The 24,344-nt window shown below is 45.8% G+C and overlaps 1 protein-coding gene across 2 annotated transcripts in view; it reads right to left on the reverse strand.

Annotated features, from left to right (window-relative positions):
- LOC103740039 (cadherin-13-like) overlaps positions 1-24,344 on the reverse strand; it is an 802,949-nt gene that overhangs the window by 4,836 nt on the left and 773,769 nt on the right. The window contains exon 7 of one of the 2 annotated variants that reach the window (XM_029567138.1): positions 23,410-23,453. The exons of the other annotated variant lie outside the window; for it this stretch is intronic. Coding sequence (XP_029422998.1) covers positions 23,425-23,453 — 29 coding nt within the window. The 3' untranslated portion in view covers positions 23,410-23,424. Of the gene's footprint in view, positions 1-23,409; positions 23,454-24,344 lie in introns of those variants that run through there. 2 annotated transcript variants of the gene reach the window in all.

Below are 24,344 nucleotides of genomic sequence, written 5' to 3' on the forward strand. Positions count from 1 at the left end.
CTATCTATATCTATCTATCTATCATCTATCTATCTATCTATCTATCTACCTACCTATCTATCTATCATCTTTCTATCCATCCATCCCCTTCCTTCTGGGATTTTCTCCATCTTTTCTCTGCCCTCTTCCCTGACCTTTGCTACTTTCCTGTCAGCGTTTTCATGGGTATCCCGTCCATCCCTTTCATGGTACTTAGCAGACATCAAATGTACAATACACACCCCAGTTTCCTCCATGGTACCTTGAGCTCCATTAAGGATCTGACTTTGTCTTAACTCTTCTTTGAGTTCTCAGGGTTCTCAACTCTTTTCCTCACTATGACACCTGCTCCTAAGATGCTCCACCCTCACCTATGTGAGTCCAACTCTGCTCCTGGAGATTGTACCACAGCACACTTCAGACCTTCCTTGCAAAGAGCTAGACAGCCACACACCCCTCGATAAGTCCCTTATCTGACTGCACCCAAGGGGGTCTCAGCACTTCTTTAGAAATTAATTTGTTTCTTAATTAAGAAACACGCTTTCTCCTAATTAGCCAGCCTTCTGTAATGTAAACATCACAAGGAATGAAGCAGCTCCGCTAGCTCAATGTGTGCTGGAGACTAGAGCAATCTCAGCTCGTCGGCTGGGAGTGGGGGGATCCATGGAGGGCTCTGGCTTGCTCATATTGGAATTAAAGGAACTCAAAAGAGGAAATTTGTTGGCTCCTAATCCCCACCTGGCAAATGAAACTTCCGCTGCGTTATATCATTGCTTCACGCTCGGAATTTCTTAAGATGCAAAATCCCTTAGCTGTTACAGAAAGAGTTGACTGAAAGTCTTGTAACACTAATCCACATATCTGTGTTCATGTCATTTGATTTGCCTACATAGATGCCTATCTCTGTGCACACAGTTATGCTTACACACACACACACACACACACACAGTTTATGGCTTTCCCTAATGAGGCTTGTGGCTCTTCTGCAATTCACACATTCTATCAGGACGCTGAAGCATTGAGAGGCCTGAGAAGATGGGGCAGGCTTACCCAGACCCACAAGAAGAAAGCTGTCAAGGTTCAGAACCCAGGTGAGGTGTGGAGTTGAAAGTCAGAGTATTTTCCTCAAAAGACAGGTTGAGGGGCTGGAGAGATGGCTCAGTAGTTAAGAGCACTTACTGCTCTATCAGAGGACCAGAGTTCAGATCCCAGTACCCACATCAGGCAGCTCATAAATGCCTGTAACTCTAGCTCCAAGGGATCTGACATCCTCTTCTGGCCTCTGTAGGTACCTGCAGTCATGTGACATGTACTCACACAGACACACAGACACACAGCTATTCTTACACACACACACACAGACACACACACACAGTTATGCTTACACATACACACACAGACACACAGACACACAGTTATGCTTACACACACACAGACACACAGACACACAGACACACAGTTATGCTTACACACACACACACACAGACACACAGTTATGCTTACACACACACACACAGACACGACACACAGAAACACAGTTATGCTTACACACACACACACACACACACACACACACACACACAGACACACAGACACACAGTTATGCTTACACACACACACACACAGACACACAGTTATGCTTACACACACACACACAGACACACAGACACACAGTTATGCTTACACACACACACACACACACACACACACACACACACACACAGCTCATTTGACAGTGTGCAGGGTGCAGATGTTCTCAGCAGCATCTGTCTGGTCCGTAACAGGGAAGCAGTCGATTCACACAGAAGTCAGAGTTTGGAAGAGGCAAAAGGCTAGGTATCCCCATCTTTAATGAGATAGCTGCCATTCTTTGTTACCACCAGGTATGAGGGAAAGCTCTCAGAGACATCACAGTGGTCTTAAGTAACAGCAGATACTAACAGAGGTGCCCGAAGCCCAAGGTCCCATCAATGAATTCTACACTGAAGTAATTCATTCTTTGACCTGCATCTTCACATCCTGAAGGAGGCGCAAACCTTCAAATCCCAAGGTCCAAAGCAAAATGCCTAAGCCAGTAAAAGCCCAGACTGGGGACTGCTCTCAGCGTAGATGTTACATTAGCAACTCAGATATCAGTGGACACACAGCACATACACAACAGTTGACTACCAGAGATGTGGTCTCTTGCAGACGTGGATGAAATGAAATATGTTCATCTCTTTTCCAAAAGTAAGCATCTCTAAGAACTTAGAAGGCACTGACATACAGCTTGGAATGTTCTTGACCGTCAAATGGCTGTTTATCTGCTGTACTTAAACAGACACCAGGATCCTTCTACCTTGAGTGAAACATGGGTATGTTCATACTGATGCACACTACTGATTTTTTCTAAGATTTCAGAATCGACAGGTCAAAGCAGTAGACCAAAACTTTCTTTCTCCCCTTAACTCACTTCACAAGGATCTAATATTGATTTGAAGGAAAAACAGCAAACACTGTGGAGGCAAACGTAGCTCTGTATGGAATGTCTTCAGCCCGACCCTTCAGCACGAACAGGCCATGCTGCCCGACATCACCTCCATCTCTGGAGGCTGGCCTGATGGGCCCTTTAGTTTCCCATGAGACTCAGCGATGAGGAGGGGCTGGAGTCAGGGTACCATGGGGTCGGTCCTGCCCTTCTGTTCTGCCACAGTTCCCTCACGGAAGGTCGCTGCTCCTAGATGACTCTCTCCAAGTAAGTCTACCATCACAGGTCTGTAATTGCCCCCATATCCCCTGTTCTGAGGATGACAGAAGCTCTGTTCTTCCTCTTGCTGTTCAACCCCTGTCCTTCCCAATCCCCCTTTGTGAGACAGGCCCTCCCTCAGCTGCCCCAATCCCAGCATGCCATCTGTTTCTTACTTGATGTCAATATACAGGGCAAGTGTTTCAAACATTGCTTTTCAAACATTTGCTTAATATCAGGGAAATGTCCAAATACTTCCAAACTCTATCTTGGGACAAGTGTTGCACGCCAACTTAAAACTAGGGCTACAGATGACCAGTCCAAGAGCTATAACTGTGAACCATCCGGGGAACAGGGTTGTGTCTCTGTGTCTGTTGTTCCTTAATAAATCTGAATCTGAACACATCTGTTGCTTGGCTCCTCTGTCCCTATATCACAGGCCATGAGGTTTTGTTCCCTGTTTTCTGTTGACTTCGCCCAGTCCACTGCTATTACCTGTCCATCTCTTTCATCACCTGTCAGTTCTCCATGGGGAGCAAAGGTGAGCTGACTGACCCTGTGTCTCCTGAGTCCAGTGCTGTGTGGTGAACACTCAGTAAGTGCTGTGTGGATAATGATGTTTCAGCTGAGCAAATATATCCTAAATATCCACATTGATGAGTGAGTGATCTATAGCCTAGACTACTCTACCTTCCCCAGAGTCATCCTATGCACCCCAGCAGACACCCCAAGTATGGGTGGGGGCATGGTCAGGCACCATTTATGAATACCTATTTTATGTGTGGTAATGTTTTTATGCTTTAAATACTGTGATGCAGGTTTATAGGATGCTAATTCTCCCAGGGTCACCCAGAAGGGCCCTGTGAGTCATGGCTCCTCTGAGACCTGACTATCTTCAAAGCTCTGCTCCTTCTGTTCTGCAAAGCAGTCCCACACTTCAGTCACTCATGAAAACACACTATTTATTCATTTTCAATGTACTTTAAATTCATTTTTAAAATTTAACCTAGTTCTCAGAAAGGATCTGAATACGATTCCCGGCATGATGCACCAGGTATTTCTTAGGCATCAGATAAATAGCTATTAAAATAATAAAAGTTCACTGCTATGCCACCTGAAATTATCTTTTATGTCAGCAGATGCATCCATGGCACACACTAAGAAACTGTCTTTTCAAAAGGCATTATTGTGCCAGGAGATAGGAACGGGTATTAAATAAACCCATGTAAAGAGGAGACAGAGGGGTCTCTTTGTCTCTGTCTCTCTTAGTCTCTCTCTGTCTCTCTGTCTCTCTCTCTGTCTCTCTGTCTCTCTGTCTGTCTGTCTCTCTGTCTCTGTCTCTCTCTGTCTCTGTCTGTCTCTCTGTCTCTCTGTCTCTCTCTGTCTCTCTGTCTCTCTCTCTGTCTCTCTGTCTCTCTGTCTGTCTGTCTCTCTGTCTCTGTCTCTCTCTGTCTCTGTCTGTCTCTCTCTGTCTCTCTCTATCTAATAAATAATCTCTCACTCTCTCTCTTTGACTCTCTGTTTCTGTCTCTCTGTCTCTATCTGTCTCTCTCTGTCTCTCTGTCTCTCTCTGTCTCTGTCTGCCTCTCTGTCTCTGTCTCTCTTCTTAGGACTGGATAACTTGGGCATCTTCATCCACTAAGGAGAAAGAAGTGGTGGGCAGTGTGACTGAAGCCGGAAGGAGGTGAAGTCTACAGGGGAGGACACGGGAGCAAAGGGGTGGACACAGGGAGGCTCCAAAGGGAATGAGATACAGCGATCACTACACACAAGTCAGGTGCACATCTGCACAGAGCAATGAAGAAAACAAGCACGGAATTAACAGTATTTCAGTCTGGGCTGTGGAGATGGCTCGACAGCTGAGCGTTTGCTGCTCTTGCAGGGGGACCAGGGTTCAGCTCCCGGCACAGACATCAAGCAGCTCACGACCGTCTATAACTCCAACTTCAGGGGATACAACACCTTCTTCTCATCTCCATAGGCACTAGGACATGTGCACATACCACCCCCTAATATACACATACATATACATAAATGAAAGTAAAATAAATCTTTTGAAAATATTTATTTTTATTTTATTTTTTCTGTATGAGTGTCTTGCCTGATGTATGTAAGTACACTCCTGCTGTGCAATGCCTATGCAGGTCAGAAGAGGGCATTAGATCCCCTGGAACTGGAGTTACAGACAGTTGTTAGACCACACGTGGGTGCTGGGAACCAAACCCAGGTCCTCTATAAGAGCATCCAGTGCTCTTAACTGCTAAGCCATCTCTCTAGCCCACAATAAATCTTTTTTTAAGAAAAATATATCATGGATGGGTATGGTAGCACTCAGGAGGCAGAGGCAGGTGAATTTCTGTGAGATCAAGACCAGCCTGGCCTATATATAGTGAGTTCCAGGCAAACTGGGGCTACAAAGAGACCCTGTCCCAAAAAAACCACAAAAAACCTTTAATAAATAAATATAAAATAAAAAGAATATTTCAATCTGTTATAGCATTAAAACAAAATATTTAGGAATGAATTTTGAAAAGAAATTCAAGACTTGCATACTGAAAACTATAAAACAGGGTTAAAGGAAAGTCAAGACTTAAGTAAGTGGAAAGGTGTCCTGCGCCTGTGGTTTGGAACCTCAGTATTGCTCAGCATTGTTAGAATGTCAGAATGCTTCAAGTTGATCTACATGTCCATTTAATACAATGCTTACCAAAATCCCAGTTATTATTATTATTATTATTTGCAGTGAGAAACTGCCAAGTTGATTCTAGAATTCATATGGAAATATAAAGGGCTCAGAAAAGGCAAAGCAATTTTGCAAAACAAATGCAAGTCAAAACCACGTGGGCTGCTTCTTCACACAGTAAGGGGACAGCGACGGAATACTTAATGAGCACTGATGAGGAGTGGAGACACCAGAAATCCCGAGCACTGCAGGCAGAGACGCAAAACCCTTGATGCTGCTTTGGAAAATGATCTGAAAGTTTCTTCAAAGGTTAATGCAGACCAGTCTGCATGTGAAGCAGGAGTAGATGATTTCCATATGAATGGTCAGCCAGCGTACGTTGTTCACAACAACCCAAGTTGTGGCTCTCCAATGCCCACCAGTGTGTGAATGGTAAATCAAACAGAATAAGGGCGCCATGTGGAACTGCAAATAAATGAACAAGCCACGCAATAGAGTATCATCGGGGACCAAACAAATTCAAATGCTGATAGATCCTGGGATGAGGCTTAGAGCATCCTGCTAAAGGACATAAAAAGGCAGTGCAAAGCCCATGTGTTGTATGATCCCATACATATGAAAAATGTTCAGAACAGGAAAGTCATAAAGAGAAAGATCAGAAGTTTCCTAGGGCTACAGCTGATAAGGACTTGCCAAGCGATGGCTAATGAGTACAAGATTCCATTTTAAAGAGTTAAAAAAAACTGATTATGTGTCTGCGTGTGTCTGTGTGTGGGTATGTGTATGAGTGCAGCTACCTGCAGGGGCCAGAAGAGGGCATCAGATACTTTGGAGCTAGAGTTACAGGCCCTTGTGAGCTGTTCAGTGTGGGGGCTGGGAATTAAACTCTGGTTGTGTGTGAGAGGTGTATGCTCTCTCAATTGCTGAGCCATCTTTCCAGCCCCAGGATTTTATTTTAAGTATAAGTGCTTTATAATTGATTGTGGTGGTGGTTATACAAGCTTATGAACATACCAAAACCACTAAATTATTACTTTAAACGGGAAAATCATAGCGTGTCTGCTATACCACAACAAAGCTATTAGACACCACAAGAAAAGAGAAGAATGAGGGCTCCAGGGATGGAGCTGGGAAAAGGTGAATACCATAACTTATGTCCAATACATGCTGCTTTCTGCTTAGGCGGTCGCTTTCTTGAGGATGTGTGTGGGTTCAGCACCATGCCATGACTTTTTCTGTTCCACATTCCAGACATCCCAGGAATTCTGGACTGGAAGGTGAGCCAGAAAAGACTATGTTCCCAAACAAATACAAGGATGGTCGGCTTCCAGGAGACACTGAAAAGCTCTGTGTGCTGTGGCCCACTGACAGGTGTGTAGGGAAGTCACTGAGCTCCTATTCAGTGATGGTAGCTCATCCCTGCTCAAGAAGATGCCATTTCTACAACAAATTGCTACATCTGCTCTGGGAAAGTGAAGTAAGTTCTAGCAAATGGTGGTGGGGCTTCTGAGAGTTGAGTTGGTTTGAGGACTTACTGTAAAGCTCCTTTACGCATCTATGGTGGCCACCTTGAAGCAGAGACCATGGTAATTTTGGCATTGCACACATCAGAAAACTCTCATGATTACTAGACTGCCATTGTTCCAGGTCTCTGGGATCAATCCTGATCCTGTTTCAAGGATGATGCCAGGGTTAGGAATGTTTGAAAATTATAAGGTGGGAATTCATTTGAAATTGAAATTTTTCCAGCCATTGAACACTGTATGAGCTCACAGTTGTGCTTATTTCTGTTCTTGCTGTACGAAGCAGCCTTACTCAAAGATCATGTGCTCAAAGGGCAGTGTGAGTTACACAGCCATTTCTGCTGTAACACATTACTGCTAACTCTGGGTTAAAGCAGCACTGGTACTTGTGGGTGGGAGTCAGGGCTCAGCAGGGCTCACGTGGCCAAAATCAAGGAGTCAGAGTTCCATGTTGGAGGAACAGAAGAAAAACCCTCTTCAGGGATGGAGGCAAGATTATTTCCTCTGTGCCTTCCATGTCGGCCACTCTCAGGCCAGCAACAGGTTTGGATCCCCTCCTCATCTCAGGACAGGAAACTCAGAGAATACTGTCCCTCTCCTGATCTTCTGCCCCCCACCTTCCCCTTCTCTGTTGCTTTTTCTAAAAAAATTGAGTTTTTCCTCAGATTTCTAAGCCTGCTATCAATATCAGTTATGGGCTCTATCCTATGAGGCAGGCCTTTATAGGATCCAATTATAGAGTGATTGGTTACTCCCATAACATTGGTGCCACTATTGCACCATTAGGCATATCTTGCCTGGCCAATTACTGCTGTAGTTCACAAGATTCACACAGGACATAGGGGAGAGCCTAATACTAGTTTTCTTCTAAGCAGTTACCATATTAAACTAACCCCTAATGACATTGCTGCACCTGTAGATTAATACATCTCTCAACTCTCACCAGAGAAGTTTCCTTATGCAGCAGATGGTGACTAATAACTCACAACTGGCCACTGTGCAGAGAACAAGAGGCTGCAGGCTGGTTATCCCTGAATAGGACCTGCATCAAACTTCTGCCTCCCAAGGTGCAGGGATCATTGCAGAAGAGGGGGCGGGTAGATTTTAAGAGTCAGAGGAGGTGGATGACTGCAGGGAAACACGGTCTCCCATACAACTGGTCAGTTATTCATATGAACTCACAGCAGTGGTGACAGCATACACATGTCCCATGCAAGCTCAAACCAGACAAAATCACAACACAGACATGGGGAAGTGGGTAAGAAATCTCAGCCCAACCTGAGGAAATTCTGACAACTGCTGGCTGCTGGGAGAAGGAAGAGACATTCCTTTTGTGGATGGGACTCTTTGTAGGTTAACCAGGCTTCAATGGATGGACCACACTGAAGGGTATTTGGAAACACAAATTAGGCTCTATAGGCTATTAAATTGGGCAGAAGGAAATGGGAAATTTGGATAGGGGTGGGAATCTAAATGCCGTCAAATTATATTGTATAAAAATTGCAAAAATTTGGGCTGGAGAGATGGCTCAGTCGTTAAGAGCACTGACTGCTCTTTGAAAGGATCCGGGTTCGACTCCTAGCACCCACATGGCGGCAAGGAACTGTCCTTAACTCCAGTTCCAGGGGAATCCAAAGCCCTCTTCTGATCTCCGCATTGCACGATACAGGTGCACTAACATATATGTAGGCAATACACTCATACACATAAAATAAAAATAATAAATAAAACATTTTTAAAAATTGCAAAAATTCGATAGAAAAGGAGAAAACGAAAAATCAAGTTTTGTATGTTGTCTCAAATTTATCTTATTTTGATTGACAAACCGTAATTGTATGCATGCATGGGTTAGAATATGGTGCTTTGATATATGTACACAATGTGGCATGATTAAATCAAGTTAACGTACCCGTCATCTCAGAAATCCTGTCCTTTGACTGTGTGGGTGAGTTCAGTGCAGTAAGCCAGTCACAAAGAGACAAAAACTACATCTCACATGTGGGTCTAACAAAGCTCTCCTCTCAGGGGTGCAGGGGAGGATGGTGGTGGCCAGAGCCGGGGATGGCAGGGACATGTTGATCAAAGGGTTCAAAGTTCTAGGGAGATTGAAGAAAAGGGTTTGAGATGTTTGGCACAGCAGGGTGACTATAGTCAAACAAAGCATTTTGTATTTCCTCATGGGATTATTTGAGCCCTTCTGTGTAGCCCAAGAGAGTGTCCCAGTTTTAAGCCCAGCTGGCGAATAATCATAATTCCATGGGAAGGGTCTCTTCTGGTATGTGATATGACCTATCACAGGAATAGTCCTGGGTCTTAGAGCAATCTCTGAGGCCAAAAGTCTGCCTCCAGCAGAGTGATGGCTAACCTTTTCTTTTGTTCTTTTGACAGGGTCTTTCTACATAGGCCTGGTTGGTCTAGAACTCATATGTAGACCATGTGGGCCTCAAGCTTACAGGAGTCCTTCTGCCTCAGTCTCCTCAGAGCTGAGATTACAAGTGTATACCACTATACCTGCACGGTTAACTTCACACTTCAACTCGCTGGGTGATCCCGTGCCCAGACATCTATCTGGCCATACGTTCCGGGTGTGCCTAGGAGGGAGTCTCTGGATGATAGTAACATTTCACTCCGCAGATGAGTAAAGCCAGCTGCCCTTGTTGAAGAGGTGGGCCTCATCTATCAAGCAAAGGCACAGCAGCAAAAAGAGACTCAAGTAAGGGGAGCAGCCTCCCGCCTCACTGTCTGGGGCTGGGGCTGGACTTCTCCACTTTTGGACCTGAACTGAAACACTGACTCTCCTCGGGTCTTGAGTCTACAAGCTTTGGGGATGGACATTACACATCAGCTCTCTGCTTCTCAGGCCTGTGGGCTCAGATGGAGCCACAATTCAGCTTCCTTGGGCTCCCTACTCGCTGCCTATAGACCTGAGGACTTTTAGTCCCCATAATCACAGCAGGGAATTCTTTTTTAAAAAAGATTTGTTTTTTATTTTTATTATGTGTGTCTGTGTGTCTGTATGTGTGTCTGTGCACATGTGACTGCAGGTGCCCATGGAGTCCATTAGAGGTGGAGCTACAGGTAGCTAGGAGTTGCACAATGTGGGTGCTGGGAACCGAATCTGGATCTTCTGCAAGAGTGGTATGCATTCTTAACTACCGAGCCACCTCTCCAGCCTACCATCCAGTTCTTAACACACACACACACGCACGCACGCACGCACGCACGCACGCACATGCACCCATGCACCCATGCACACACGCACATACTTTTGACGTCTGTTTCTCTGGAGAGCCCTGGCTAATACAAACGTCTCAAAGAAGACCAAAATCATTGTCTTTCAGTGATCCCTAGCTGAATCAAGCAACTTTAGTCTCTGGTTCTCTTTCCCCTGTGGGCCAAGGTCTGAAAGTCACTTCTATGTTAAGCTCTACTTCAGATTCATTGACAGGGTCTAAAGGGAGACGCAGAGCAGTGCTGTGGGACTTAACATGAGTTTCCAGCTCACCAAAAGTTAGCTCTTCCTATGCAAATGAGAGCTCCTCTATCACTTTCTTGGGGTCATGCAAGGGTAGAATGAGTTTATATAGAGGAAACTCAGAGCCCCGTATCCTGGATGTTATAGTTACACTGAGGTCGGGAACTTGATATCAAGCAGGAAAGACAGGGAAAGACTACCCAGGCACCAAAACACAGCCACGGGCAGCTTTTATTAGATCCATCAGCAGAAGACTTCTTTTCCATCTCTCCTCTGAATACCTTCAGGATCTTCTGTGGCTAATTTTCCACCAGGGACTTGGACAGATTATTGGTCCCCAGAAGAAGAGTTAAACAAACTTCCAACATTCTCAGGCTGATACTTCTATATTTTACTGTATTCTGCAAACATTTTGTTCTCTGAGTATTGGCTTTGTCAAGGAGAATTGGGAGGCATAAGTGTGGAGGGAGAGAAATCCAGGAACGTGCTGTACTTCCTGTCCTCAAGTTGTTCTTAGACTGGCCTGGGTGGTGCTGATTGACAATCCCTGCCTTGTTCTCAGCTGGGGGAAGAGCATCACTACTCAGATGCCTTGTGATGATCCAGTACTTGGGGCTCAGGGACGCCTTTCGGAGGAATCGTTCATCATCTGTATGCCCCTCCCACAGTCTCCCGGTGCTTCGTCTTCTTACAGACTGGTCTGCCCCCTCGCATGAGCTCTTGCCAGTCTACCAGGCAAAGAAACTGGTCTCGTTTTGTTCCCTTCACTTATTTAAGCAAAGAACACTTCCGGTTTTCTCCTCCACGCCAGTTAGATTTTCTCTTACTAAAAGCTCAGAAAACGTAAGTTTCTTTTTGACTTAAAAGTGTCTTAATCTTTGGAAACATCATGAGGACCACTCTTTGGTTTACCCTAAACCCATTCCCATACCCTCTTGCCCAGCCTACCACACATGCGTGCCCACACATGTGCAGTTGCCAGACTAAAAAAAGTTTATTTCACAGGAAGGTCCTTGAGACTCAGAAGTGCTAAGGGAGACTTCCTCAGTCGCAGGAAGTAAACAACTCACAAGTCTCAGGAAGTTCCTGAAATGTACCAGATTCACCAGGTTATAGAATGCCAGGTTTTATAAACAGTAAGGACTGTAGAGGAGAGGAGGCTTCCTCTCTGTTGAGCTGCCTGTAGGTTGTTCAGGGAGCTCCAGAGACACAGCTTTCATGAACTTTTCAGTGATGCAACTGTCTTTGGGTCACCCATAGCCTGTGAGGAACCCCAATAAACTTATCGGTACACCAGTTCGGATGTTGGTGGTATCCTTACTCTGGTCCATTGTTTTCCTGTCTGGGTGAGTTGACATCTGTTAACATCTCTCCAGGAACAGTGTCACACAACACATGCACCACATGTAAATACTAATTCCTTTATGGTTTTTCTTGCAGCTTTGAGTCAAAGTTCTATTGAGAAGCTTTTCAATAAGAAAAAAAATCATTGATGACCAATGTTAAAGACTCACATTTCTATGGAGAACACAAACATCCCACCTTTCTTGTGACAAGCCTTGCAGTAGCATGCAAAATCCAAAGACTCGCAGGAATGCCAACTGTCAAGTCACTAAAGCACATGCAAACCTGCTTCCCACCCTCCTGAATAGGATAAGGATCTGTCTGCAATGGTTAAGCCCTCCTAATCCACCTGAGATGGTTATGCCCCGCCTAATTGCTAGCTTGTTACTTACAGCCCGAAGCATGCCTGACTGATACCTTAACAGATCAATTTAATCTCTGGGTCCCTTGTTACAGCTTTTCTAACTCAGCCACATTTTCTTTTGGTGATGTTTGCCCTTTTGAAAATGTAGTTTGACCTTACCCTTGAAGAGGTAATTAGAACCAGGCAGGGTTGGACTGTCTCGTCAGGAGGATAAATCCCATTGGACAGACATGGACTGGAATACCGTTGTAGCCTGCATATGCTCAGCCAAAACCACACTGCAGCGTCTGTTGCTTGCTTATTGCATTTCCCATCAGCAATAAAATAAACATTTCCCATATCGATGCGAGGCCTCAGCTGGGGAACAGCACTGAACGCTTTGGTAGAGAGCCCTGAATAAAGTTAAGTAAGTCTTATCGAGGGTAACAAGCGGGCATGGTAAGGCATAATTAACCCGTGCAGAGGCAGGGGAAACACAGCCTCTTTGAGGTCAGACAGATCTGACTCACGGCTCTTCCTCTGATTGTCTGTGTCAGCCTCTCTGAGCCTCCATGTCCTTGCAGGAAACACAGAAGCAACAGCTCCTGGCACCACCAGGAGGATGAAATCAGATAATGAACCGGGAAGTGCCTGTCTCAGCATCCCTCACCCGGGGGGACCAAGCCTTGAAGGCTTCTGCAAGAGGCAGGATGTCTGTTGCCCTTCAAAGGAAGATGGTGAAGGATGAAGGCTGAATGTATACACACACACACACACACACACACACACACACACAGACATACACTCACACAAACACTCACACACACACACTCACATTCACATACTCGCACACACACACACTCACACAACACACACACATAACACACATATTCACACACACTCACACACACAACACTCTCACACACACACTCACACACACACTCACACATACTCACACACTCACTCTCACACACACACACAAATGAACTTTATTTTTGACAACCGAAAGGGATAAAGTTTGGCTACACACCACACAAAACGTGGACGAGAAAGGGAAGTCAGATACAAAAGGCCACACACTGGGTATCTAGATATGTGAAATACCCAGACAGGCAAAGACGCAGGGAACAGAAGTAAATCTGCTGTCTCCCAGGAGAGCTGAGGCTGCAGGACAGGCAGGCATGACCCCATGGCTTTAGGGTTTCTTTCTGGGATGACAGAAGTGACCTAAATCCAATTGTGGTGATAAGTGGCAACTCTGTGACTGTATTAAAGACCACTGGATCTTATCTTTAAATGGCTCAACTGGAGAACTGTGTAGCATATGAATGGGATAGCACTAAAGCTAATGTGTGTGTGTGTGTGTGTGTGTGTGTGTGTGCACAGACACATACTCACACACACACTCTCTCACACTCACTCTCACACATACTCACACAGACACATACTCACACACTCACTCTCTCACACTCTCTCACACACACTCACACAGATACATACTTGCACACACACTCACTCTCTCACACTCACTCTCTCACACACACTCACACACACATATTCTCACACACACAGACACATACTCTCACAAACACTCTCACACTCACACAGGCACACTCACACACACTCACACAGACACATACACACACTCTCACACTCTCACACACACTCACTCACACAGACACATACACACACACTCTCTCACACTCACTCTCTCACACATACTCACACACTCACTCTCTCACACTCTCTCTCACACACACTCACACAGATACATACTTGCACACACACTCACTCTCTCACACTCACTCTCTCACACACACACTCTCACACACACATATTCTCACACACACAGACACATACTCTCACACACTCACACAGGCACACTCACACACACTCACACACTCACTCTCTCACACTCACTCTCTCACACACACTCACACACACATATTCTCACACACACAGACACATACTCTCACAAACACTCTCACACTCACACAGGCACACTCACACACACTCACACAGACACATACACACACTCTCACACTCTCACACACACTCACACAGACACATACTCACACACACACTCTCTCACACTCACTCTCTCTCACACACACTCACACACACGCACACACACCCCTTGCTCCAGGAGAGCTCTGAATGAGAGTTTCCGGAAGCTACTATGTTATGCTGAAGTCCACACCCATGCACTATGGAAACAGACATGTGCTCAGCCTGGTGAGAACAGAATAGGTTCCCGAGGAGACCACAAGTAATTTTTTAACTTAACCAGCTGGATTTTCATAAAGGGAATTTCCTTAAACTGAGAGAAACACAAAGCCAGATGAGAAATGGGTCTGCCAGAAAACAACTGAGCAGACTCTAACAGGAGAAAGTACCACTTTGCAAAGGGCCAGTGGGCCCTGCGGCTTCCCAAGTCGCCTCTGCTGCCTCTCACAGCCAAACTGCAGGGGAAGCTGAGGACAGGACCACTTTATGTTGGCAACAATTGGCACAGTCTCGAGAAATTCAGAATTTGCATAATTCAAGGCTAACCTTGAGGGTGAGGGACGCGGCCCATCTTTCCAAGCAGCAGCAGCAGCAGCAGCATCTCCCCCAGCAAGAGCAGAATTGATTTTAAAAATGAACTTTATTTTTGACAACCGAAAGGGATAAAGTTTGGCTACACACCACACAAAACGTGGACGAGAAAGGGAAGTCAGATACAAAAGGCCACACACTGGGTATCTAGATATGTGAAATACCCAGACAGGCAAAGACGCAGGGAACAGAAGTAAATCTGCTGTCTCCCAGGAGAGCTGAGGCTGCAGGACAGGCAGGCATGACCCCATGGCTTTAGGGTTTCTTTCTGGGATGACAGAAGTGACCTAAATCCAATTGTGGTGATAAGTGGCAACTCTGTGACTGTATTAAAGACCACTGGTATGAAAGAAAAGATGGGATTCAGATAAGTAAAATGACTTCCCAGAGGCCATAAAGTGCAAGGGGGCATGTGTGTGTGTGTGATATGCAGTGCGTATATGTGATATGCATATATGTATATATGTATGTATGTATTCATTACTTTTGTATGGTTGTGACTAAGAAACCTGACAGAAACAACTTCAAAAAAAGAAACATTTAATTCATGGTTTCAGAGGGCTTCAGTCTATTATGGTGGGGAAGGCATGGTGAACACCTCAGATGATGACAGCGGGTGAGTGTGCTGGAGGCAGTTCACACCACGGCCGACCAGGAAGCAAGAGAACAAGGCAGGAACCAGGGCAGAGTATAGCATTCGAGCCTCACATCTACTGACCCGCTTCCTCCTGCTAGCCCTACCTGCTAAAGGTTCCTTCTAAAATAGTGCCACCAGCAGCTGGAGAGATGGCTTAGTGGTTAAGAGCACTGGTTACTCTTGCAGAGGCCCTGGTTCAGTTCCCTTTACCTTTTGGTTAATACCCATCTGTAACTCCAGTTCCAGGGGATGTGACACTCTCCTCTGGCCTCTGCAGGCACTGCACACATGTGGTGCACATACACACATATAGGCAAAGCAGCCATACACATAAAATACAAATATGTATATACAATGGCACCAGGTGGCGACCAAGCATTCCAGACACGAGCCTGTAAGGGACATTTCAGATTCGAATCATAACGATGTATATTTATGGGAAAGCAGGCATCTGCTCTGAAATGAAATTTTTGACAAGTGCTTAAACTTTGGAAAGCATATTGTTTCTAAACTCATGCAGGAATGAAAATGTATTGACGTTTCTAGGTTGTATCATTTCAAATTTGCTTAATTCAGACACATACAAAACGTGGCCACAATGCATTAACCACTAACTCCATTTGAGGAAACCGAGGCCCAAGTGGACACTGGCGGAAAGAGGAGAAACCATGACTGGACTTCCTCTTCTCAGGCCCCCAGAGTTCTTCAACCCTCCTGAGCCTACCACCACTGAAACTGCCCCGTGGGTAACTGTCACCTAGTAGCTGAGACTGTTTGTTCTCACCTGTGTTTGTGGGGCAGGGGAGCAAAGCCCGGAAGGAACCTTTTCATTGGACCTCACAGCGACTGGCCTCGTTTTACAGAGGATTTAGGACAATTGAAGGGCTCTGTCATGGAATTATAATGCAAGCCCAGATCTTTGGGAGATGGGAGCCAGGACTTATCAATGTCTCTGATGACTAAACAGGTAGATGCTTGGGTGGATGTCCAGTGAGTCACTGGCAAGAAGAGAAATTAATATGTTAAAACCACTTAGCATCCTCCTGCCTTTCCCTATTCCAGCCTTTGGTCTAGGATCCTGAGGCTGGCACTTTGTCTCAAATGGCTGCCATCAAATGACATGCATTACTAGGGTGTTTCATCGGAACTGGACTATGGTCTGAAATCACAATGATAACAGAGAATCAAAGCAATCATCCAAGAACACTTCCACCACAAGGCACTGAGTGTATCTATTTGCTTATTTAGTTTTCTGAGACAGGGTCTCATGTAGTCCAGGCTGGCCTCAAAATCACTCTGTAGCTGAAAATGACCTCAACTGCTGATCCTCCAGCCTCCACTCCTCAAGTGCTGGGATTAAGGTATGCCCCTGACTGTGCTTATAATCTAATAAAAACATCTGATGACAAAGATACCCCAGGATGTTTCTGGAAAGAATTCTGAGACAGTAGAAGAGACAAAGGCTTCTGATAGTAAAGACTCAATTTTTTTGATTATCATTTTACAACTGTTGGTAAGACTCCCAAACAGAAATGTGAGCTGATTGGCTATCTCAGGCAGCACAGACTGCGGTTAACAAAGCAAGAGTCAAAGACAAATTGTCTGGGTTATAATTCATATTGGTGGAGTGACATTGGATATTTCAGCTGTTACTAGATTTGGTTACACCTGCAGAAAATGCACCATAGGAGTAAGGCAGAGGTTCTTACTATCTCATGTAAAGTGATTGTGGAGAATCAGTCCAAGGCTGGCCTGACATTTCATAGGCAAAGAATCCAGTTTCCTTTGGTCTTTTACCCTGTCTTCCCAGCAGACGGTTACTACTCTTGAGACCACATCATGGATCAATGAATGTTAGCCATCTTATCTGTACCCCAGGCAGCAAAAGGAAACAGGTGGTAGGAATTTGATGGAAGGATATTCTTCCCAATTGAGCTAATTTTCTTCAGCATCTGTCCTAAAAGTCTAATTCACAGTCTTTCTTATGACACACTGTTTGATAATTCATCATGTGGCCATGTTTAGCTGCAAGGGATGCTGAGCAATATCGTCTTTATATGGATACATTGTTCCTCTTATACAGTCTTCCCTTCCTTGAACCAACACCTGCTTCCAGGGACTGCCACAATGCCACAGTACAAGGCACAGGGAACACTCGAGCAAAGGCCAGGGAACAGTTTCAGCAACACAGAGCTCACAGCCCTTATTGGTTACATGCTAATGAGCATGCTTAGCAGAGGGGGTCCTTCAGATCAGTGCAGGGAGACCCCCTTCAGTGTGGGGCTTCACTGCTCCGAGGTGCAGATTTGGACATCACATTGAACATCTTCATTCTCTCCACTTAGGGTGGTATCTATCCACCTCAGCACCACTGGCCCTGGCTTATGACTCCAGTGTCATCCACGAGCGTGGACCTCCTCAGGCACAGAGAAGGTGACACTGCAGAAGTGAGAGAGAAGGGGGACCCACCGCGGAGCAGCTAGTGGAGTCTGGTACTAGGAGCAAAGGACCAGGCAGCTACGTCCGCTGGCACCTGGCTTTTCCTGAGGACACAGAGCCTGATGGCTGAAACACAGTTCCCACACACCTCCCAAAGGGAAGCATCCATGTCAGCATCCCTGAGGAAATCGGGAACCCAGCAGATAGAGAAGAAGGCCAGAGCAAGCAAGAAAACCCAGAAATTCCCCTCAGCCCAAATTTGGAGAACTCTTTGAGAAGAGCCAGTCTCCTGAATAATGAAAAAAGTTTTGGGTACCATGTTCAACTTGAATAAAAGAAAATTCACAACCATAATTAAAGCAAGAAAACTGTAGGTCTATTCAAGTTTTTTTTTTCTTTGATAACTGTAAAGCTCAATTCGTGACCTATATTTTATACAACATACACTTGAAAGGGATTTTATATGCCCTCTCCCCACAGAACTTAGCATGCTGAATCTCTTCCCATTTTCGAAAGAAGGGAGATGGTTCTATACATAAATCACTCGGAACATTTCAAAGAAATATATTATTAAGGTGAGAGTCTGGACAGGTGGAAGCCGTGGCCCCAGACTCTTCCCTTAGAAGGGATGGGCCTCTGCAATCAGCTGGGCTGCAGGAGAAGCTGTCTTGAGGTGCACTGTGACTATACATCCTTTCTAACTGATGTTTGCTGGCTGTGGCCCAGCATGCCTTGAGAGTCCTTAATTCTCCACGAAGATCCCCAGGTCCACCACTAGGGGGTGGATCTGGCTGCTTGGGGAAGTCCCCCAGGGTAAACCTACAAGACAGGCCATTAAGTAACTCTCTCTCTCTCTCTCTCTCTCTCTCTCTCTCTCTCTCTCATGGGGAAGTCTCCGAGGGTAAACCTACAAGACAGGCCATTAAGTAACTGTCTCTCTCTCTCTCTCTCTCTCTCTCTGGTGTGTGTGTGTATGTTTGTACGAGGGGTAAGGGAGAGGAAAGAGGGAGAGAGATAGAGGTAAGGAAATGTTCTCTAGACTTTGCGTGGCATTTGTGGCTTCATGGTGATGTTTTGGGTGGGAAAGTAGTCACTGGAGTGACACAGGTCAGAGCTGAAACTCCAGCTGTGCCATGACCTTGGGGGAATAACCTAAGGCCATGCGCACCTGTACACTGAACCCTACAGCCATCATTTCTGCCCTAACAGCTAGAGACAGAGCAGACCAGGCCCTGCACAGAGCATTGCAATGAAAGTCATCGAAGACCCTCTCCGCTCACTCTGGGAGAAGTGCCTTCCTCCCTCTCTCCCAGGGACGCTCCTGGGAGTGTGCTGACTTTCTCTGGGTAGAATGACTAGTGTGTGGGATGCTGAACTGCTGACCTCCCTGAGCAAGCCGTGTGGAGCAGGGCTTTGTGTTTAATGCACCTTGTAGCTCCCTCCTCACTACAGCAGTGGATCTGTGCGTGGCAAGCGTTCTGGAGATAGTCCCTGCAAGAATTAACACACGGCGAATACAGACAGATGTTCAAAAACTGAATAAAGGGAGCGTTATGGCAATTCAGAATTCCTGCCACCGGGGACCATTTGTTCCTTGGATGGAACTGACTGGCTGGCCACCTTATTCCTGGGACTCTGCTGAGTCTTGAAAACAGAGGGATTGGTGGCCAGGGGACAACAACCACAACAACCACCACCATCCTGGTCCCAGGCTTAAACTCACGGCTGAAAAAGAAAACAGAAACAGAAGGCAGAATCCAGCTCACACCTGGGGGAAATTTATAAACCTATCAAGGTTTACAGCATGGCTATAATTCCATAAAGATGGCATCAGGCACAGTAATCCAGCATCATAAACTCATGCAACGTGTGGTCATTTCCCATGTGTCACGGGATCAGCACAGAAGTCAGCTGTGATCTCTCACCTCTCTCTTACCACCCTGATTGGCCCACTGTCAACTCACACTTGAGAGACCAAAGTGGATTTTATGAAAATAATGCCATGTATGCATATAATATATCTTGATTTAATCCACAGCCATTCTTTCCCTCCAATTCCGCTCCTATCCACCCCCACCTTTCCCTCCCAACTTCACGCGTCCTTTCTTTTTTAAACCCACTGAGGCCACAATGCTGGGTGTGCGACCATCTACCGGAGCATGAATAACCTCTCAAGAGGCCACATCCCTAAGGAAAATGGACTCTCCTAAGAGCCTTCCCTGTTACCAAAGCTCTCTACCAAGTAGCACGAATTATCTTTTAACAGTCAAATCAGATTTTACCACTCTCCTGTTAAAACCACCCAAGAGCTTCCTACTAAATTTAAAATAGAATCAAATCTCTCAGAGCTTGAAACCAGGATCTGTAGGCTCTGTTTTGCCAAATCAGCTTGTATACCTTTCACCCTTTGTGGCGAAAACAAATGATGAGACAGATGGGCCCATGGCCTGTATTTGTTGACTTCTGCACAAGGTGATCATGCACTTGCCCGACTTCTGGATCTTTCTGGGCACTTCCTTATATTCTCCAACTACATCGCCTCTCAGATCTTTGTACTTTCTGGTCTCTGGTCCTGGAACTTTCTTCCCCAATGGACTCCTTCCTTCGCTGGGTTCCGGTTCAGTGCCACCTTATATATCACTGTCACTGTATCACACAACCTGCTTTATTTTGTAAGGACTTAGGTGAACCCTTTGTCATTTGGTTGTTATCCTCTCCTCCCAGAAAATGTGTCATATATGTGTATGTATATGTGTGTGTTTGTGCAGGTGTGTATACAGATGTGTGTGCACATGTATGTGGAGGCCAGAGGACAACCTTGAGTACCACACCTCAGGTCAAGGGTCACCCATAGCCCTAGGCAGCCTGGAGCTCACCAGGCTTTATCCCTGGCTTTTTTTTAAAAAAAGAATATGGGTTCTGGGGATCAAACTCAGGTCTTCCTGCTTGCAAGATGATCACTTTATCAATTGAACTGTCTCCCCAGTCTCATCAGTGTCTTAAGAGCAAAGTCCTAAGTGTTGCCCACCATTTCTATGTCCTCAGCACCTTGGATATGATGACCTGGTTGATACCAGTTGTCCAATAAAAACCTAGTGACTGACACAGTTGTAAGGAACTGCTTTGAAATAAGTTTTCCTGGTCATGACTTACGGATCTGCTGTTCAGGATTCCTCAGTGGAAGCCTGATAGTCCCTAAACTGTCTAAGTGGATCCTCGGGTATCAGAGACAGACTCCAGGGTCCTCTGTGGGTACACTCTGCCCTGCAGCATCTCCACGGCCTATTCAACCATCATCCGGTGGCCGTGCTGGATCCATTCCTTCACAAGGTTTCAGAACGATCACGAAGTTTCTCAAGATATTGATGCTTCTTTGCCCAATCATTACTTTACTATTTTATTAACTGAGTTCTTAGTTTTTAATTTTACATTCAAATACTTGATGTCACAAATCTTCTCGCCTTCAAATGAAGAGTGATGGGAAAAAGACTTCAAGCTTCAGTTTAAAACACCTCCAGAAGTTTGATGAGTGGGGCCAGAAGACATTTACTTTAACAACAAATTAACTGACATGGGCCCGAGAGCCACACTCTGCAGTCCACCTGGAGCACTAAGGTCCGCTCTCCACAGTGTGAGCGAGGATGATTGGCAGAGGAAAGGCAGCAGGTAGGCTGACCCAGGAACAACAACGGGTTAGCTAGAGGATGGTACATCCAGACGCTGACTGCTCACCACAGCAACTAACATGAGGTTCACCGATTAACGAAAGTGTCCCTAGGACTCTGTAGAATGCAGGAAATGGCATACAGACCAGCAGATTGAGTTCCATTTCCGTAAAGCGCTGTACCTGCCTTTCTCTGTATAGAGATGCCCAGAGAGGGCCCGGAGGTAGGCATCCCCAGACAGTTACCTCTACATGGTGACTTGGCATAATAGCATTTTTTTTTCTCTTGAAGAAGCTGAATGAAAATTGAATTTTCTTTTTTAGAAAATTGTATTTAAGAAAACAAACAAAATGGCCGTGTGTCTAATACTTTAGAAATCTGTGAGATTGGCTGGGACTGCAGACGGTGGATGAGAGTATGATTTGACAGTCTGAAAATATCAATGGAGAAAAACTAACATGAGAAAAGAGGGCACCATAAAAGAGACTTGGCTACCAGCAGATCATTCCTACTAAGTGAGGACTTCATACGAAAGTATGGACTATCAGTATCACGGCCTTCTTTTAAATGAACTGAGTACCAAGCATCGACTTTTTAACATCTGTATATTGAGCTGGGTGCCAAATACCAACCCTCAGCATCACAGGCATCTTTACACTCAGCTGGGTACCAAACACCAACTACCAGCACCACAGCCATCTTTATTCTGAGCTTCCGAGAGGGGTCTTTCTCTGTGTAGATGAAACTTGGTCTCCCTGTGTTGTGTCCACGTGGCTCTGCTGTAGCACTGGGCAACTTTTTTTTTTTTTTTTAAATTGCTGTCTCCCTGTGTGGCTGGGAACATCAGTTGGGAAGGAAATGTCTATCCCCTCACTGTGGTGCCCTCAGAGTCTACCACATTATGACACATTGGGGATGTCTGGGGAAAATATTAGAGACAAAGAGGAGAAAAGGAACAATGTATTAGTTACTTTTTGGTTGCTGTGATAAAACATCATGACCAAGGCAACTTATAGAAGGGTTTATTTGAACTTATGGTTCCAGAGGGATTAGAGCCCGTCATGGTAGAGAGGCATGGTGGCAGAAGGTGGCCACAGCAGAACACAGAGTCCTCAGATCTTCAAGCAGGCACAGGATACCGAGCTCGACTGGAGATCCAGCAAGGCTTAAGAACTCTCTAAGCCCATGCCCAGTGATGTGCTCTGTCTAGTAAGGCCACACCTTCTAAAAGCTCCCAAAACTGTGAAACCAAATGGGGACTAAATGTCCAAATTCTTGGAGCCTATGACGTTCTCATTCAGACCACGGCAGAGGAAGTAAGGTGACGTCTAGCAAGGCCACACCTTCTAAAACCTCCCAAAACTGTCTTGGAGCCTATGACGTTCTCATTCAGACCACGGCAGAGGAAGTAAGGTGACATGGGAGTCATAGGTCTGTAAGAATCAAGCAGGTAACTGCTGATCTGGGATGGTCTTCTACAGGGCAGTGTAGGCACTGGTCCCCATCATGGCTCAGATGTGCACCTGTGGGTCCTGGTCCCACCTGAAGGGACAGTGCATGTCAGTCATGTTTCTTCTGTTCAGGGTGACTGAGGCCAGGAGTTGGGAATGGATCTGAGGCCAGTCCCATAGGCAACTACTGTCTTGCTAGAAGGTTGCCTGAGAGTTATCCATCCTAGTGTGCCTTGTGCACAGCTGACTAAAAGTACCAGAGGCTGGTTTCTTAGGGCAGTTTTTATCAGCCTCAGCTTTGTGGGCTAGAGGACAGAAAGCCCAGCTAACTTCTGCTGGGCTAGGATAACTCTAGAGGGGCTTTGATAGAAGTTCCCAGGACCCCCTAAAGGCTTAAGCTCCACCTGCCCCCAGTGGCAGCTGGCTTGCTGTCCCTTGCATTGACCAACTCCCCTTTCCTGGACTTTGCCACCCATGAGGCCCCTCCACCTCTCAGATATTCCATTTACCCTCAATCCTCACCTTAGGGTCCTACTTCTGGGGGAAGCTCAAGGTTAGCCCTTCACGAAGGGATGAGTCTGTGAATTGGTGCTGGCAAGACATGCAGGGTGTTAGCGCAGGTGCCCTCCGGGAATCTTGAGGACCCCAACTTTCTTCCCCATCTTGGCAGGTCTTGGGAATTCTGCAAACATGAGACTCTGCCTGGTGGAGCAGTCAGAGCCTGGATGTGGGTCCCATCAATCAATGCCCTCAACCATGAAAGGACCCAGTGATCCACAGGCCTCAAGAACCACCATTCTCTGCTGACCTGCCTTCAACCAGGAGCAATTCCTGCAAACTGGCACTGAGTGGCTGGGAGCGGACTCCTGTCTCTACCTGCAGATAAATATGAGTGACCTTCCTTTGTGATGGATGGGCGCTGATGGCATTTGGGTACACAGGGACATGACAATGATGCCCTGCTTGCTGGGAGATGGATTCTCTTTCATACCAACAACGTGTCTCTTTGCTTTAACTTTGCTGAAGGGAATTGTGTCACAGTAGCAAGAATAATCATGGTATTAACAGCACTCTGACTTTCTATGAGCATTTGTTATGTTCAAAGTGTTGGGTAAAGTCTGCTGTCGCATTTAATCCTCACATACAGACTCTAAACTAGGTGCTGTTATAGCCCACCCCATCTCACGGACAAGGCAGTTGAAGCTTCTAGAAGGTTCAGTGACTTGCTTGAGATCCCACCTTGTTAAGAAGCGGAGTGGAACATCAAACCCAGTGCTAAGACACAAGGCTGCATTCAGGAACAGTGACACAATCTGGGGAGTCTGGTATAATACGAAAATCGGGGACCTTTTGTTTAGCAACAGTTAGAAGCTGGGGGTGCTGGTGATATACACTAAACAAAGCAGGGTCTCTTCAGAGCACTGGGGTCTGTGAGCCTGTGTGGACCACATGCCCTGTAGCCCATCCTAGGCAGATGGGCTT

This window comes from Nannospalax galili, unplaced genomic scaffold (genome assembly GCF_000622305.1).
Source record: "Nannospalax galili isolate Female #2095 unplaced genomic scaffold, S.galili_v1.0 scaffold459, whole genome shotgun sequence".
NCBI classification, from domain to species: Eukaryota; Metazoa; Chordata; class Mammalia; order Rodentia; family Spalacidae; genus Nannospalax; species Nannospalax galili.